Source organism: Nicotiana tomentosiformis, chromosome 11 (genome assembly GCF_000390325.3).
Source record: "Nicotiana tomentosiformis chromosome 11, ASM39032v3, whole genome shotgun sequence".
Lineage (NCBI taxonomy): Eukaryota > Viridiplantae > Streptophyta > Magnoliopsida > Solanales > Solanaceae > Nicotiana > Nicotiana tomentosiformis.
In genome coordinates, this window is record NC_090822.1 from 14,035,042 (window position 1) to 14,055,608 (window position 20,567).

Here is a 20,567-nt window from a genome sequence, read left to right on the forward strand (position 1 = left end):
CTGATTGACGAGGGAGTATGCTCCACATTAGACCAAGAGTGTACGAGTCCCAGGTGTCGTTTCATTCAAGGAAGATTCCCTACCTAGATAACTTGCCAAGTATGCCGGATGCGGATGCTCTCACAAGAGATTTTGATAAAATTCGGACAGCAATGTGGGATGATTCTAGACCAACGGTGCTGGCAAAGGGCATGCTTTTACCTGATAAAGTGCGCCTAAGCAGGGCGGTGAAAATGTACAGCGTAAATGAGTGTCGTGAGATGACGGTATGGGAGTCAAGTCCGGATGTATACAAGGTTGTTTGTCGCAGATGGTTTATGGGTTGTCATTGGATGCTGTGTGCGAGCAAGAAGAACACAGGTCTGTGGAAAGTGGGTAAATATATTCCCACTCGCAGATGTGAAATGGACACATTCAATGGGAATCACTACAACTTGAATATTGACTTGATTTCTCTTGTCCTTATTCCACACCTTGAATCGTCCATAAGGTATAAAATCAAAGAGTGCATTATATCAGTCCACCAGGAATATGGTCATACCATTACCAAAAGAAAGGCATTTCTCGGGTGCAAACGTGCGTTTGAAATTATTTATGGTAACTGGGATAAGTCATTTGCTGCTCTACCCAAGTACATGGCCACACTGCAACACTTTAATCCTGGGACGGTTGTTGAATGGAAGCTTGAGCGTAGTCCAGGAAAATCAAAATATATATTCAATTACGTGTTCTGGGCATTTAAATCAGCAATTGATAGTTTTCCGCATTGCCGGCCGGTAATATCCATAGACGGCACTCATGTCTATGGAAAGTATGATATCAAGTTGTTGATAGCCGTTGAAGTAGATACTAATGGACAAATATTTCCTCTAGCGTTTGCTATTTGTGCCAATGAAAGCCAAGAGACGTGGACGTTGTTTTTGAACCATTTGAAAGAGCACGTTGTCAAATAGTGTTCCGACATTTGTCTAATATCTGATCTGCATGATGGTATCTTAAGTTCTGTAGAGAACTTGCCTGCATGGAAAGAACCTTATGCCTACCACCGTTACTGTGTGAGGCACTTTAAGGCCAATTTCCAGAAGGCACATCCCAACAAAGATCTGCATGATTTGATGTGGATGGTAGCAATAGACCACCAAGAGCATAAATTTCAGAGGCACATGGAATCTATCAGGCAGGAAGATGAGAGAGCCTATCATTGGTTGATGCGACATGAGCTTCAGAAGTGGACTTTGCATGCGGATGGTGAAAGAAGATGGGGAATTCTGACTACAAACGTGTCAGAGTCTTTCAACGGGTTATTGAAGTCGGCAAGAGGATTCTCTATCACTACCATGGTGCGGATGTCGTTCAAGCAGATGGCGGAGAGGTTTGTTGAAAGGACTGCAGCTGCAACGTCATTGATGGAAAGGGGTATTGAATTTATGCCACTACCGATGAAGAGATTTGAGAAATGCAGACGGCGAGCACATTGGCATTCATTTTTGCAGTATGATCACGACAGAAATATTTTTGAAGTTCGCACCACTATCCATCAAAATCGGGGGAATAATGTACATACCATAAATGAATCTAGAAGGTTATGCTCTTGTGGGAAATGGTCCATCTACCACATGCCGTGCTCATATGCCATCAGGTGCTTTCAACATACAAGCTTAGGGCCAACCAACTACATTGATAAACAATATAGTGTTGCTGCTTACTTAAACACCTATAGTGGGCAGTTGCATCCAGTGGGTGCTGAGCATTATTAGCCGCCGGAACCATTTAAAATGGTGTGTAACAAGGACTATTTGCGTCGAATACAGGTGCAGAAGAGAACGTGTATACGGAACCAAATAGATGTTAGCGATACTATTTATGCGTGCAAATGTGGTATATACTCGCAAACAGGACACGACCGTCGAAAATGTCCTTCGGCTGGTTTGGGTGGCGGTGGTAATCAAGCTCGTGGTGGGTGTTCTTCTAATGTTCCCAACTATCAATGAGTTTATGTTGTAATAAGTAGATGTTTTGTTTATATTGCAAGATGTATCAAATAAAATTATGTTTCCATTATTGTTAAATCTTATTGATATTTAACATTTTTCAGTTGAGTAAATTAATGCATTTCTCCCTCCCGTTCATGTAATCAAAAATAGTATTGGATTAAAAAATGGAAAAATATGTGAATATATTTGATAAATATAGTTGATAAATATAGTTCACAAATAGTTGAGTTAAAGGTAGATTTCTGATAAATATGTGAATACACATAGCGCGGTTAAATACTACGTTATGTGAATATATATAGCGCGGTTAAATACTATGTTACGTGAATATATATATCGCGGTTAAATACTACGTTATGTGTATTGTCTTGTCGAACTGAAAAGCTGCCCGTCTGAGAAAATATTGTTCTGTATCCATAATCATCTTTAACACGCAAAGCATAGCACGGTTAAATACTACGTTATGTGAATATTTATATATCGCGGTTAAATACTACGTTATGTGTATTGTCTTGTCGAACTGAAAAGCTTCCCGTCTGAGAAAAAGCTATTTTGTAGTTGTAATCATCTTTAACACGCAAAGCATAGCGCAGTTAAATACTACATTATGTGAATATATATAGCGCAGTTAAATACTACGTTATGTGTGTTGCCTTGCCTATAAATAACGGGCGCATTCTAGTTATTTTCTGCGCTTAACAATAACCAATAGCAAAACTTTCCATAAAAGCAAGGTTTTTTTTAACGCTTTAACAAATGTCTGAATGCCTTTATATACCAAGGTGCCAGTGCGGCAAAAACTTTTTGATGAATGACTGTTGGGATGATGGTGAAGTTAGACGCCGCTACTGGACGCCGCTACTGGATGTGTGTGTTGGGATGATGGTGGAGTTGGACACTCGAGCTCGCTGCAGTGTCCGGGCAGCCACCTCTGCAACCTACCGGTCGTAATCGTGCAAAGCGGCCGCTCCCTCGCCGGCATGCTGCTGCATCTGCAGTCCCATCTGGTAGACTATATGTAGGCCAATAGCCTGCACAACGTATAAAATATAAACTACAGAACACTAAGTTACAGTTATATAATTAATAATAACAGAAAACATACCAGGGCCTCGTGCCGCCCGGCGTATAGAATGTACCGACCGCTAGCTTGATGAATGGGATTCCCGACAAAAAATCGGGTAACGTGGCGGTACCAGGGCATAGAGAGCTGAATAGTCTCCGTCTGGATCTGTGGGGGGGGGGGATTAGGTCAGCTCGGTCGTCCCAAGTATGGACATGCACCTCTAGCTATGCTACATATGCGTCGTCCGCCTTGGAACGATCATCCCGCTGATAATGTGTGGCCTCCTATGTAGGCCCCCTCAGTATATACTGCGGACAGCCAAACTGGCGAAGTACCCGCTCCGTGGCATGATTCTCCACAATATCGAGGCACATGAGCGGGACGGAAGTGCTCCAAATCAGTCGGTCGGCCGAGCAATAATCGAGCAGGCCACCTATCAAGTCATCGTTGTATGGCGTCCAGATAAACTATCAAATAACAACAGAAAACGTGAGTATGCGCAACACATGTGAAGCTATACCAAGTAAGTTTAGGTACACATTTACCGGTGCGCCCTCCAGCATATCCAACACATCCCTGCCAAGGGGGAGATTATGCCGAGCCTCGTAATCTCGTACATATCCACGCAGGAGAACCCACCTCCTAGCTAGAGGGAGAAACGGAGGTGGTACATCTGGAGGTAATGGTAGTATAGGTGGCTGCAACTGCAGAAACCGCTCCCAGGCCCAAACCTAACATACAAAGTTGACATAAAGTTTAAGAAACATTTTGACTAGATAGACTTGGAAGGAATGAACAGAGTATTCGAATATGTTATCACCTATAGAAGCGGCAAAAATCCACATACGTCATGCTGGGTGCCCATGCTCGCCCAGCACAGATGCCTGTACAAGTAGGCAAAAACAGCAGCACCCCAGCTATACTGGGTAAATCATCTAGCAGCTGAAGATGATGAAGAAATCGCAAGCTGACTAGGTTCCCCGAAGTGTTCGGGAACAAGACCCCCCCAAACAGAAGGAGCAGCAGTAACCTCGTATACCGGTGAATATGTAGATCATCTGTCTCCCTGGTGATGTCGGGGTGCAATATCTCCAAATGCTGTCGAATACCTGTTAAACTCATGCGACTGGCCCCTGAGTGTGCAGTCTCATCCTGTGGCCTGAAACCAGTGAGCTGCTGCAGCATGTCCAAATACTGCCCACGCGTCATCTCTCTCATGGCCTGAGGCAGTGCAACGGGCAGTCCATCAACAGGCATCCCATATAAAACCTCCACGTCCTGCAGCGTGATGGTGGCCTCGCCAATGGGCAAGTGGAAAGTGTGCGTCTCCGGTCGCCACCGCTCTATTAGGGTCGTGATCAAAGACCAGTCGAGCTGCAGCCACCCGATCTCCAAAATCCTGTAGAAGCCCGTATCCCGCAGGCACTGGACTACACGGGGATGGAGATCTCTATCCTTCATAAAATCCCACATGTCGTCCACTCTCCTAGAGCGGAGAGTCTGGGCCAGTAACTATCCCTCCCATACGTAGGCGGACCTATGATCGCCCTGTAACACTAATAGCTCATCGGAGACAGGTCCGGGATGCATAGGCGGCACGTCCATGTCGTCTACTGTAAATTAAACAACATTAATTGTATGTTTGATCTATAAATTAAATAATTATTTTTTTATAATTATACAATATTTAATTGGACAGAGTATATATCTATGGGTTCCATGCTCGATATTTGATGCCCAATAGGACCAAGCTATCCTGAGTTCTTGTATGTGTCAATTTTATTATTTTCGTAATTTTGTATGTTTATTTTGTAAATTAAATAATTAATTTTTATCATATTTAATTGGACAGAGTATATACCTATGGGTTCCAGACTCACTATTTGAGGCCCAGTAGCACCAAGCTATCCTGAATTCTTGTGTGTGTCAATTTTAATATTTTCATAATTTTGTATGTTTGTTTTATAAATTAAATAATTAATTTTTATCATATTTGCATTGGACAGAGTATATACCTATGGGTTCCAGGCTCGATATTTGAGGTCCAGTAGCACCAAGCTATCCTGAATTCTTGTGTGTGTCAATTTTAATATTTTCATAATTTTGTATGTTTGTTTTGTAAATTAAATAATTAATTTTTATCATATTGGCATTGGACATAGTATATACCTATAGGTTCCAGGCTCGATATTTGAGGCCCAGTAGCACCAAGCTATCCTGGATTCTTGTGTGTGTCAATTTTAATATTTTCATAATTTTGTATGTTTGTTTTGTAAATTAAATAATTAATTTTTATTATATTTAATTGGACAGATTATATACCTATGGGTTCCAGGCTCGATATTTGAGGGCCAGTAGCACCAAGTTATCCTGAATTCTTGTGTGTGTCAATTTTAATATTTTTATAATTTTGTATGTTTATTTTGTAAATTAAATAATTAATTTTTATCATATTGGCATTAGATAAAGTATATACGTATGAGTTTCAGGCTCGATATTTGAGGCCCAGTAGCACCAAGCTATCCTGAATTCTTGTGTGTGTCAATTTTAATATTTTCATAATTTTGTATGTTTGTTTTGTAAATTAAATAATTAATTTTTATTATATTTAATTGGACAGAGTATATACCTATGGGTTCCGGGCTCAATATTTGAGGCCCAGTAGCACCAAGCTATCCTGAATTCTTGTGTATATTAATTTAAATATTTTCATAATTTTGTATGTTTGTTTTGTAAATTAAATAATTAATTTTTATCATATATAATTGGACAGAGTTTGTGTTTGATCTATCAGTATAAAAGATACTTAAACTACAAGAATTCTACGCTAAAAGGCTCTACATTTTACTACGCTAAAAGGGCACTAGTCTTTAAACAAATAAATAATCTAAACTAGATAAAAACAACAAATACATTTTAATCACAAAACAAACACAAAACACTAATATCTTAGTCCGGATAAAAATAACATACTAGTTTAATTGCAAAAAAATATAAAACAACATGAAAACACATTCAAAACAACTAATATGCATTATTATACGAGTTTCGACATAAACTAAATCGGAATACCTCGATTTATATTTTTTGGAAAGTCGATGAATTGAAAATTTGAGCCCGAAACAAGGAAACCACAACAATAGAAGGCTTGGCTAGGATGTGGGACCTACAATCTTATCTTTTTATGTGACGGGTGGGGTCCACTACAATATTTTTAAAAGAAAATTTGGGGGAAGTCGATTCAGAATGTTGAAATGGGGGGGGATGTATAGCGCGGTTTATAGTGGCGTTTATAGTGGCGATATATATATATATATATATAGCGCTCTTTTAAAGAGCGCTATACTTTAACGGCCAAAACTCCGTTAAAGTATAGCGCTCTTTAAAAAAGTGCTATATATAAAAATGTCACTCTTTTTTTTAAACACATATTTTCCTCACATTTGTCAAAAAAAATCACAAATGGGTTCTGGACTCAACGCATGGGTAGCAATGAATCCAGAATATATTGTTACCCGTGCCTATCAATACCAGTTGATAGACAATATACTTATCAATCAAAATATTGGCAACAAAATCAAGACCAGGTCGTCACAAAAGGGCACTTCGCAAGTCATCGAGTGTCATTTCAGTGGAACTTTTGTTCAGGTTCAAACTGCACGAGCTTAGCTCGGGTTGTCATTTCTAGAGATTCGGGAAAGAAAACAGCAAACAGTGAAAAAATGAAAAGGAACACAAGCACAACAACATTAGCTGTCATTTTGGATCTTTTGGTATGATTTTGTTAATGAAATTCTCTAGCCTTCAAGGAAATGCTTCTCGTTTACAAAGGATTTTTTGGTGATTTGGAGTTTGGGTTTGATTATATAAAGTGAACCTTTAGATAGAGCAAAATCTTTTTTTCAGTATATATTGAGAATAATACAAGCAACCAAGGCAGATTCCTCAACAGAAGCTTGAAATACAAAAAGGTCAACAACAACAGAGCTAGAACATAAACCAAAGGACACAATATTTCAGCAAATAGAAGCTAAATGGATGCAAGTTAGTTGAATTCTTAGCATAAAAATTGTTTAAAGAATGCGTATCATTTGCTATGTAAACTATAATACTAACAAGGTTTAACACTCTCTCCGTTTCTATGTGAACCAAATTGACTTGGCACGGAATTTAAGAAATAAAAGAAGACTTTTGAACTTGTAGTGTAAAATGAGACACATATATTTTGTGTGGCTATAAATCATTGAATAAAGGTAAATTGTTTTCAAATATGGAAAGGGGTCATTCTTTTTGGTACAGACTAAAAAAGAAATAAGTTCACATAAATTGAGACGGAGGGAGTGTAACACTTAAAGAATAAACTAAGAGTACTATATGTAATTTCTTGAGTACAATTTTTACTATAGAAGCTTATATACAAGCAATGCGCAAGCATAAATTTTTTTTATTTACATGGCAGAGACTGCAGTAACACAAGTTATGCTCTCCCAACAAATATCTATTGAAAACAAATATTGTTCTATTTTAGAACGATTATTGATTGCTTACCAAAAATTACCCAAATAAATACTCCCAATGAGGCTATACTCTATGCTCTCCAAATTGCTACCGCACATGTGTTGCATCCTCTAAAAATGCACTATTTTTGAGGATCCGACACGCACCTGACGATATTTCTGAAGAGTCCGAACAACATAGGCTATACTTAACTTCTAGGTTGTGCCACAGGTGACTCAATAATACCTTACAATAAATTATATCATTTTAGTAATAACTTCTGATTTTATAACCTAGTGCTCCTTGTGAAGAGACAAAAGCTCTGGATGTAAGGAGGTTTGGTTGGTGAAATCCTCTTTGGAACCCACCCTTCTTCGAACTAGAGGAGTCGATATCGATCCAGTCTTGATTCTTATCTATTATTCTTTTTCTCGAAGAGGACGAGTCTTCCTCATCTTGAGGGTGTGTGTATATATATTATAATATTTCGGTGAAGGGTGTTCAAATGACCATTCTTAGCCGACAATAGTTCCATCCGGGATGCACCCATTGCTGAAAACTCTAAATTCGCTGACTTTATGGTCATATAACAATAAGCCGTACAAAATGAAAATTATCAAATTAAGTAGAAAGACGGAAATAATTTCGGGTTTGTCTAAAGAATCCAAGTCTCATAGTAAAATTAAAGTCAAGTGGATTACTCGCAATTCTTGATAATCGACGCTGTTCTTCAGCAATACCTATGGCCAAATTTGGTCAACTAGTACGAGGAGTACAATGAACTGTTTCAACCCAAAATTTTGACATGCAAACAACCTTCTACCTTCTTATTGGCTAGAATTTATGCAAGCTTTGCGTTTATTACCAACCTTTGCAAAATTAAGTATAACACAACAAAAGGCAAGATCATTCAATTTGCATGAACACTTTATCCACCTTTGGCCAAGTCACTGTCCTAGTTCCGAGCAATAGACATCAAAACATAATTAAAGACCTAAAATAGGAATTCTAGCTCTACAATCTACACTATTTGTAACTATTTTTTTTAGTTGTAACTGTAGTAGAAAGTGAATAAGTAACTTCAAATCAAAAGGCAAAAAGGAAGTCTCAAATAAAAATTTGTCCATTTTTACTAAATTTGCATTGACATCAAGTCTCAAAATGAAAATTTAACAGTTAAATTAAATATGCACCTAATTTATAGTTCTGACGTTATTTTTCAAGGCAACACTTAAGATGGAGACATGAAGTTCGAGTACTTAGAGTAAGTAGAGATATCTAAAAGCAAGAAAGAAGTGACAATATTAGTTTTAAACCACATGACATTGTAGCAGGAATGCAACTGCCTAGGGGTGCTTGTTTGACATGCAAACAACCTTGACAAAATTAGGTATAACACAACAAAAGGCAAGATCATTCAACCTGAATGAACACCTTTTTTTTTTTTTTACCTTAAAGCAAGCTACTTCTAGATAATAAGTAGTTCCTCTACTGTAGCTATATATACATGTCTCTATAGTAAGGCTTTCAATACAATCAAGCCAGAGAAATTCACTTGTTAAAGAAATTACAGAAAAATCCAAAATGACAACAAAAATTATTGTGCTTGTGTCCCTTTTATCTCTTATTCACTGTTTTTTATAATCTTCTTTCCCCAGTCTCTAGCAATGATCATCCGAGCTAAGCTCGTACTATTTAATCCCAAACAAAATTTTACTGCCGAAATGGCACCCAATGACCTGCGAAGTCCCCTTTCACGCTGATCGGGTCATGATTTCGTTGTCAATATATTGATCGGTGAGTCTGCCGTCTACCGGCTGGTAATTATAGACACGGGTAGCAACATATTTTGGATTCAATGTTATCCGTAAAAAATGTGGAGGTCAAAAATAAGTTCCTCATTATTATCCTAACAAATTATCAACGTATTCGATATTTCTTGGGACTCTTGGACGTGTCGCGAGTTCAACGTATAATGTGGTGAATAGTTTGAGTGTGTACATATCAGGATACATGGATTACACTTGGTCTAGAGGAATACACTCTACATTTCATTACCTCTGATAACGAGGTAGAGAGTGTTTCTAATATAGCTTTTGGGTGCGGGACATATAATTAAGGAAATGAATTCGGATTTGAGTATAATGGTATACTTAGTTTAGGGCCAAGTCAAGCATCGATAATAACACAAATAGGATCCAGATTTTCCTATTGCATGGGGCATATCAAGCACATTAACGATACATATAGTCAAATAGGTGCTAAGGTGAAGTTAGAGGGGATTCAACCCCTATTGAGATCTATAATAGTTCATATTATGTTATACCGGATGGAATTAGCATAGGAGAAAAACATGTTGCAGACAAAAAGGTATTTTCTTCTCAACCTAAAAACAGAGGAGTTACATTTTACACGAGAACTCCAGAAACCTATTTGCATAAAGGAGCTTTTGAAGCGACATGTCCAAGAGTCCCAAAATACTCCGGAATACATTTATGATTTGTTAAGATAATAATTAGGAATTTCTTTTTTATCTCCATATTTTTTGCACGAGTAGCATTGAATCCAGAATATGTTATTACCCATGTCTATTAATACCAGCTGGTAGACGTCAGGCTCACCAATCGATATATTTGCAACGAAATCATGATCCGGTCAGCACGAAAGGGGACTTCGTAGGTCATTGGGTGCCATTTCGCCAGTGAAATTTTGTACGGGTTTAAACGTACAACCTTAGCTGGTATAGTCACTGCTAGAGATTGGGGAAAGAGAAATATAGAAAACAGTGTAAAAAGGATACAAGCTCAACAGTGTTTGTTGTCATTTTAGATTTTTCTGTGATTTCTTTAACAAGTGAATTTTTTTCTCTGGATTGATTGTATTGAAAGCCCTGCTACAAAGACATGCATATATAGCTACCATGGAGTGGAACTACTTATTAGCTAGAAGTAGCTTTGTTTAAGGTACAAAAAGTATTCATTCAAGTTGAATGATCTTACCTTTTATTGTATTATACCTAATTTTGACAAGGTTTGTGATAAATGCAAACCTTGCCTTAATATATTATAGACAACTTAAGTGCTCCAATGTCATGTGGTCAAAAACTAATTAATCTTGTCACTTCTTTCTTGCTTTTATATCTCTCAACTTACTCTAAGTACTCAAGCTTCATGTCACCAACTTAACTGCTGCCTTGAAAAATAAGGCCGAAAATATAATTAGATGCATATTTAATTTAACTGTTATATTTTTATTTTGAGACTTGAAGCCATATTTCATTTTGAGACTTGATGTCATATAAAAGATGCAGATGTGGTAAATATGGACACACTTTTTATTTGAGACTTTCTTTTCACTTTTTGATTTGAAGTTCTTTATTCACTTTCTACTACAGTTATGGTGAAAGATTAGTTACAAATGGTGTAAATTGTAGAGCTAGAATTCCTACTTTAGTCTTTAATTATGTTTCGATGTCTGTGGAAAAAGTTTTCATGCAGATTGATTGATCTTACCTTTTATTGTGTTATACCTAATTTTACAAAGCTTGCATTAATTCTAGCCAATAAGAAGGTAGAAGATAGTTTGCATGTCAACAAGCACCCCTAGGCAATTGGTTTTTTGCTTCTAGATTTCTCAAACACAAGTGCTTCTTTGACAAACTAATTAAGGAAATAAAGAACTATGATAAGAATGTTGATTACTGGGGTATAGAATTGGGTACCATAATTCAATGTTTTACAAAGCTTCATCAGTATATAATACCTTAAAAAATGTTGGGGTTACGTAAATACAATAATCATTATTGGTTAGAAATCAATATGAGATACATCTTTCAAAACTAATGTAAATTGACATCACTCTAAGCAAACTAGCACACAATACTAAAGTATTTATTTTGGGATTAAATTATTTTTTCTCGAAACCAATTTATATGTAATGTAACCAAAATCTAAGGAATTAAAAGTATGTTTAATTTAGTTATTATACAATAAGTTTCTTCACTTTGATACTTTATGTCACATAAAAGATACACATGTAGTAAATATGTATGGACTTTTGTTTCATTTCCTTCTCGTAGATGATAGTTAACTCAACGCCAATGTCTATTCTCAAGTTTATGTTAATTTTAGACGCTTCTGATTGACTGGTTTATTGAAGGTGGAAGTTGAATCTTTAATCAATTTTAGAGCATAGGTATTAGGTAGAGAAATGCAGCCAAAAAGATCGTTCCTCTTTTCTTAGCCATTTTTCTCGTTTTTTCTCGTCATGATCTTTCGAATAACACATTATCCTTTACCCTATTTTGATGTATAATGAATTTATTTTTATTGCATTTAAATTAATAAAATTTAATTAAAGCCTTTCACAATCTTAAAGTCACTATGCATTTAGATAATATTAATATCAAAATGAATCTTATAATTAGAGCTGTCAATACGGTCTGACCCAACTCACACGGGCTTTGGCAATTGATAGGCTCGGTTGGGATGGGCCGAGCCGGCCCACTGTTTTGATGGATCTTAAAATGGTTAGCCCAACCCATTCCTATATGGGTCATGGGCCGGCTCACCATTTTTAAAAATTATTTTTCATATTTTTTAAAATTTAAGTTTTAACTTAAATTTAAGTTTCATATATACATACATACATACATATATATATATATATATATACATACATACATACATATATATATATATATATATATATATATATAAACTAAAATTTAATAACTTTTGAGATTGCTCCAATAGATTATTATAAAACACAAAAAGGAGTACAATTTTTCATTCATTAAGAGCCGATACTTCAAAACAAACTACTCAAAAATATTTTCAAGGAGTTCATGGCATATTCAATACCAACAAATCATCTTCATCAAGTAAATTTGAATCCTCTTATAAAACAAATATGTCTTAACATCTTCATTTTCATCTAAATTTATAATAATATGCAATGTTAATTAGTTAAACATAAAGAAATAACTAAAATTTTAAGAACAGAAATATTATATTCACATAAAAGATACTATCAATTTGAGATTGGACTACTCTTCTTGTTATTTTTAGTTCGTTATATTTTTTTATATTTTTAATTAAATACATTATTAAACCCACGGGCTGGCCCAACCCAACCTTGGTCAAGCCTCATGGGCTAATTTGGGCCGGGCTTAAAAGCTTCATTTTTATATGGGCTCCATAAATCATAGCTCAGCCCTATTAAATGATGGGCTGGGTTGGGGCGGTTCAGTAGGCCAAGTCCATATTGGCGAATCTATTTATAATGTATTTTTCGTAATTTTACACTCAAAAGAATTCATTGAAAATATTTGCCTAAGATAAAATATTTCGTAAAAGTGTCCCTCAAATGGATTGAATCAAACACAATGTGCTTTATACATTCTCGAAATACTTCTCAAAAAATTCATTCCATAAAAAGCTTTCTTAAATAATCCAATTTCAGAAGCTCAAATGACGCCGAAGTACGTCTAATCGCTCAAGTTCTTTGGAAATATCTAAATTGTGGGTCTGATTATTGTTCTAGTTACTTTAGGAAAAAAAAAATCAAAAATAACTAGATTTATAACTAGTAATTGAAAAATAGCCACAAGTTCAAAAGTAGTAGAAATTTAGTTATTTTTTCATATAAATATAAAATCTAAACAAAAACACCCTTAAAAATCCAGAAATATTACAGCATAATATGTTGGAGTTCAAATTTTTTACACATGAGATTCCAGCATAACATGATGAAATTTCATAATGTGCCGGAGTTCCAACATAATATGCTAAAAGTTTATACATAGGAGCTCCATAATCCAGCATATTGTGCTGGAACTTTCCGTGTTTCAGAAAAATAGTGATTATTTTTTAATAACTTTGCAAACGCTGACTATTTTTCAATTACTAGTCCGAAAACTGGTTAGACTGTGCTATTTTCATGTTACTTTAGAATATATAAAGATTTTAAAGTAACGTGAAAATAGCACATTCTAACTACTCATGATCTAATAAATGACATTAATCACGTCATTTCGTCCTCTAAAAATTGTCAAAAGTCAGATGATGTATATCAACAAACAATTTACAAAAATTGATCAGATTTTGACTACGAGCCACCATCTTAAGTATTATATTCCTATATATTATTTGGATGACAATTAAGTGATAATCACAATATTTCTTGTGAGAAATGGCTTGGACCACAGACGCTATCCACTTCCAGCAGCAATTGAAGGGCCACAAATCAGACAAATAGGATATAAGAAGAAACATAAAGTGAAAAGAGAAGGCTATCCAACCAGTGAGTTCTGCAGACAGAGATTCAACCTGCAGATTTGGTTTCCAGTTTTTCTTCCACCCGATATACTCAGTATTGAAGTTCGGCTAAATTCGGGTTCTCACTGAAAAATAGCATATTGGGAAGTAAAATGATTCATATTATGGCTCGAACTCGAAACCTCTAATTAAGAATGAAGAAGTACATATCATTCCACCACAATCCTTTGGTTGATTTTAGTGGTTTCAGTTGATATTTGAATTTTTCTCCTTATTCTAAGCAAATAAGTTTTTCATGTAAGGAAATAAGTTTTTCATTTTTCAAAATTTTATCGAACATGCGTGCAAAAATACACCTTAAGTTATCACGGCTAGATGATACACACAGTAGTGAAGCCTTTCTTGAGTTCTTCAAAGATTTTGGTGTGTACAAAATTCTAAAACTATTAGTAATTCACTTTAGTACGATGGATCATATATGGGTTATATCTATGCTCTAGGAAAAAATGTGAGTGATGCTAACTATCGAGACATGTGCTATCAGACCAGTATGCTAACACCACGTATCAAAATACAAATTTATCAAATGCCAATTCCTATAAGTACCTTGTTTTTATGTTTAGTTTTATTATTTTGTGTTGTTTAAAATGAAATAAGAATACAAAAGTTTTACTTTGTTTTGTTTGCGGATTCACACTTTAGATTGTTTTGTTTGCGGATTCACACTTTAGATTTGCCCCTCTCGTTAGGCTTTCAGTTAAAAACTCGAACTTAACACTACTCTCAAATTATTGCTAATTCGTAGTCCTAAGTAATACTGCTAACTCATTCCCCACTTACTAACGCCGTCTCTTTTTAAATCCAGTTCTTTCAACGTGATAAACCTGTTAAAGGCAAAGGTTCAGGATTTTAAAAGAATAGATGTACTGTGTCTTGCGCAAAATACAACACAAAATTGATGCTCGCTAGCTAAAAATAGTACAGTTTGATTATCGTCCCCATAGAAATTGGATTTAAACAATATTCAGGTAATTTCTAGGTTAAATACTATTCAAGATATTCAACACTTTGATTTGGGATGATTAATTCTACAACTAACAAACTAAGATTAAAGCAATTAATAATTGATCACAAAAAACTAGAGAGTAGAGCAATGGGTTATTATCAATACGAAGAATAAGGGCTTTTACATGATAGGTACAAGACTGCTATCCTGGATTTTACACTGTTAAATTCCACTCTTAAAGTTCTATCGATTCTCACGAATTCAATAGGTGATTAGCTTATAGTTCTGATTCAGATTCCTGTCTCGATTAAACCTAAACCTTTCAAATAAGCTAATATGAAGTGCGATGAAACTTGCAAGAATCTATTGATAGGAATAATAATATATATAAAAAAAACTTTGCCAAACATTTTTCACTGATATAATGGGCCATTTACACTCTTACAACATCAGGCTTGCTGGCCTTAGTTTTGGCCCAAATATATGTAATTAACAAGCACTCCGTTTGTGTTAAAAGCCCAAGCTAAACCTGATCCATTTTTATGTTGACCAAATCACTACAAGCCCTACTTGAATGAAACGGCCCATTATTGTTTAAAGCTACTAGAGTCCGATCTCTTTCAGCCTTCAAGATTATCCAGATCTTTAGCCCCACCAATATTGATTATATTAATTGAAGAATTAATCCAAATAGCCGCCATCCAATCGCTTTATTCCAAATAGCTGCCCATGCAATCACTTAAATTAAAACTTATCGGTGGATGTATAATATATGTATAACTATGTATTATATATATATAATCAATATATAATTTATGTATATGACTAAAAAAAGTAAATAGTAAATATAGCCGGCCATTGGCATAAAGATTCCATGTTAATTCCTGTTTTTTCTAAACTTGTCTAGCACTCAGGATCAGTACATTTACATGGGAAGAGTACAAACAATCATTCTTAGGGCTGCGATTTTAGGGATTAGCCAGTAATTATTTTTGTACTAAAATTTTGAACTAAAAATCTTAAATTATGAACAATTCATAATATTTTTGTTGTGAAAAATTAAACTTAAAAATTTAAATTCAAAAGGCATTAACTAATTCATAAATAAAAAGTACGTATAGCTTTAAAGTAGAGCAATTTCCTTTGATATACACTATGCTATGCTAACACTAATATTAACCACATAACATAAAAATCATTCAACAATAAGTAAAACTAGGGGGAAAAAAGATAAGCAATACGAATTTAAAAAGAGCAAAGAGAATTGTACCTTAAACGTAGGGCAATTTCCTTTGATATTGAATTATTAAAGAGCCTCCAAAGGATTTACAACAACGACGTTCAGAAATCATCAACCAAGAGTGCGTATAGCTTCAATCCCAGTACCAAACGGAATCGTTTACGGATTGATCACGTCCAACTCTAGTCCTAAAAAGGATAAGCGATCGCTATAAATATAATCCGGTCTAAAAGTTCGGAGTCGAATCCACATAAAACTAAAGCTTAGCTACAGTTGTTCAATATCACTAAGAAATACAAGTCCAAACAATTTTCTAATTATAAAGGTTATAATGTTTGTTTCTAACTAATTAACTAACAAATACTAGAAAGCAATAAAATTATCAACTAACGAGGATAAAGTTGAAGATGAGATAAAGGAGGCCTAGAGTTATGATTTCCCCAATTGTTAGAATTCTTCCCACTATGCCTCATATAATTTCGCAAGTATTCTCTACCGATCGTGAGTATTTCGGGTGTCGTAATTCTCTTCTGAGCAACTACCACAATTTACTAGATGTATTCTTTTAGACTACGCTAGCCGGCACTAGTTCACCGCTCACTACGATCGCACCAAGATTTTGTTATTCCTAATCCCACCTTTAAACCCGCCTTATTGATTCCTCACATACGTTAGGAGTGATGTTGTTCAACAACTACCTAAATATGTACCATTTTTTCAAGCAATACATAATAAATAGGCATAGTCAATTGATGGTCATTCAATAAACAGCAATAAACACGTAGTTGAACAAGTAAAAAAATCCAATGACTCAATTATATAAAAACATAATAAGAATTTATCCTACAAAAGGTTCTATCAAAATCCTAGATAACAAATTAGCCATTCATAGTAGTATGCACCTCTATACTACTAGAATTCATAACCAATAATGAAAATAGGAAAAAAAATTATGAAAAACTCGTAGAAGATTTCTCCGCCTTGCTCCTAGCGTGTTCTTGCCTCCCCAAAGTCTTATTTCCCTCTAAAGTAGTGTCTCTCCTTCAAAAGCATGATTTAGGATGTATTTATAGAGACTAGGGTTTGTATGTGGCAAATTTTGCTTCTTCTATTTTGCATTGGAGAAGCTGGTTTCTTCTTCTCCGGTCCTGGTCTGGCGAAGTGAACTTCGCTTCGCTGTCTGGGACTTTTCTGATTTCTTCTGCTCCGGTCCCGGTCTCGGTCTGACCAAGTGAACCTCGCTTCGCTGTCCAGAACTTTTCTCTTCAGCTCTTTTTTCATCAATTTTTCTCTTATTAATTTGATCATTTTTCTGCATACGTTTGTTCCTACACATAAGAAACATGTAATGAGCATATTTTCACTTCAAAAGCGGTGTGAACTCTCGCAACTCATACAAGAAATAACACATAAACACACTCAAAATATGCATTTTTTTTATCCTTTATGACCACCCCACATTTAAACTCTTACTCGTCCTCGAGCAATTTAAAATTAAGCGCATAGGCAAGAAATACCATTAAAAACATACTCGAGCATCATATGAGTGACAAAGGTTTATATCAACACTTAGAACTCAACATATGCACTCTTCATATATTTTCTCAAGTTTTAAACTCATTCCAAGATTATTTAAAATATTCATGTGACTCTTTTGAACATACTCGCCTGAAAACTTGACTCAAATGCATTTCACACTATGACTTGCTTCTTGTGCCAACTCAAAAATCAAGGTCTCTACCAATCTTTTACAAATTATGTGCCCTCACCAACAAACCATAGAGAAGTAGTTTACACACTCAGTACAAGTTCAAGAGTATTTTAAGGACTCTCAAATCGGAAGAATTCGATCACTCTCACAAAGAAATTCTTATGCCACCCAAGTTCGTACCATAGGCTTGCCCCTAATGTAAATCTCCACTAATTTAAGCTCGCATAGCCTAAGATCATGCTTGTCACGACCCCAAATTCTCTCCGTAGGATGTCGTGATGGCACCTAGTCTCTAAAACTAGGTAAGCCTAACAATGCGGAATAATAATAAATATCTAAAATAAATAAACTACAATTCAAACAATTTCAACTCCCAAAACCCAGTAGAAATAAATCACAAGCTTCTAAGAATTTATTCTCAATGACTCTATATATCAAGGTCAAAATAAAATATAAGGAAGTAATATAAAATGATAGCAGGGGACTCCGGAGTCTGCGGACGCTGGCAGATATATCACGAAATTTTCGTATGCAGGTAACTCACTGACGTCTAGGCTGGTAAGATGTACCTGGATTTGCACAAAAAGATGTGCAGAAGCGTAGTATGAGTACACCACAGCGGTACCCAGTAAGTGCCAAGCCTAACCTCGGTAGAGTAATGACAAGGTCAGGTGAGGCCCTACTAGAATATAATAATGAAATGGTAAAATGTTTAACAATATAGTAAAATAAAATGACACTGAAAATGAATCAAATAGTATGTCACATTTAATGACACCAAATAATTGCAAATAATATCTCGTGGAATCAAAACAGAATTTCCTTCAACTTTATGAAAATCACAACAATTAATCGAAGGCAAATATGGCCATAAATTAATATTAACAAGGGCACACCGAGGTACAGCCTCGTAGTCCCAAATAATAAATAATTTCACAATATCTCATTTCCTTATATCACCGCGGGAGCCTTCACAATTTATTTAAAGAAAATATTTTTTCCCGAAATAGCATCCCGCGTTTTATCCACCCTTATCACACCGCATGACTTCTAGTAGTCACCCCTACTAGCCACGTGTATCAAGCCACCCTTATCTCACCGCATGCGTTTCAACACCCAGACCTTATACCACCGCATGCGTATCAATATCACAATATATCACAATTTGCACCTCAAGTGCCCAATATTTTAATTTTCCACGAAACAAAATCTCACGAAAATATTCAAGAATAAATAATTCAGGAAAATAATATTCCAAATTTTTAATACGTTGCTTCAATATCAAAATTAAAAATGTCAAATACTTTATATTAATAATATTTAATTTAAAGAAAATCAACCTTCAAATAATGCACAGTATGAAAGAAACCAAGTTTCAATTAAACAGGTAAAATAATTAGCAGAAAAAAGGCAAAACAATTTAAAATATATATCACATATCAATGATGAAGAATATAACAAGATAAAATAATTTAATAAATGCACAACAATGATCTACACAATTTAAAAATATAATCTTTCATATTTATCCCGTGTATACACTCGTCACCTCGTGTACACGACTTTCAACACATTTCAATAATCACATTAATATCAATTCTAGGGGAAATTTTCACCACACAAGGTTAGACATGTCACTTACCTCGATCTGCTCCAATTTAACCAAGTATTATATTTTTTCCTCGATTTTTTGAATCCGATCGACTCGTATCTAGTCATAATTAATTCGATACAGTCAACAAAAATTATAGTAATCAATTTCATAAGAAAATATTATATTTTCATTAAAATCCGAAATTAGCTCAAAATTTGCCTGTGGGACCCACATCTCGGAATTCGGCGAAACTTACAAAATCCGACAACCCATTCAATTACGAGTCCACCCATACTAATTTTACCAAAATCTGATAACAACTCGACCTCCAAATCTTAAATTTTTGTTTTTGGAAGATTTTACAAAAATATTGATTTTTCTTCCATTAATTCACGAATTCATGATGTAAATGAGTATGGAATCATGAAATATAATCAATATAGGATAAGGAACACTTACCCCAATGTTTTCCCGTGAAAATCGCCCAAAAATCGCCCAAGAACCGTGCTCCAAAAATCCAAAACGAAATGAATGAAATGACCATTTTTGGTCCTTAAGTTTCTGTCAATCCGTCACTAAAAGTCCATTTTCCGTCACTAAAAGTCCACAAGAAACTGCTCTACTAGCCTTCCTTCAATTTATCATAACTTTATATACAAATATCCAAATGATAAATGGTTTAACTTTATAGAAACTAGAATCAACTGACTACAACTTTTATGTTTTGTAACTTTTCTGATTCCTTATGAATTTCGAGATATAAGCTTCCAAAGTCGGCTCCATACATCAGAATTTCTCGCAAAACTACTCTACCAGCCTTCCTTCAATTGATCATAACTTTATGTACAAATTTCCAAATGATAAATGGTTTAACTTTATGAAAACTAGAAACAAACGACTACAACTTTTAGGTTTTCACAAGTTTCCGATTCCTTATGATTTACGAGATATAAGCTTCCAAAAATTTCCAGCAACCTTCTTTGTTCGAAATCCATTTCGTTTACTTTCTGAATTCCACCCGAGACCTTAACCAATTATTCCAACATGTTCCAAAATACAATACGAACTTAGTCGAGGCTTCAAACCACATCAAACAATATCAAAACGACTAATCGCACCTCAAATCAAAATCTATGAACTTTGAACTTTTAATTTCTACAAACAACACCGGAACCTATCAA

The 20,567-nt window shown here is 35.1% G+C and overlaps 1 protein-coding gene across 1 annotated transcript; it reads left to right on the forward strand.

The window, feature by feature from the left end:
- The first annotated feature begins 635 nt into the window (after positions 1 to 635).
- Positions 636 to 953, forward strand: LOC138901061 (uncharacterized). Its single transcript, XM_070188787.1, has one exon. It carries the CDS (start codon positions 636 to 638, stop codon positions 951 to 953), a length of 318 nt encoding a protein of 105 aa, XP_070044888.1.
- Positions 954 to 20,567: the final 19,614 nt, after the last annotated feature.

Coding starts and splice junctions, on each gene's coding strand:
- LOC138901061 (XM_070188787.1), top strand. CDS start 636: ATGGCCACACTGCAACACTTTAATCCTGGGACGGTTGTTGAATGGAAG.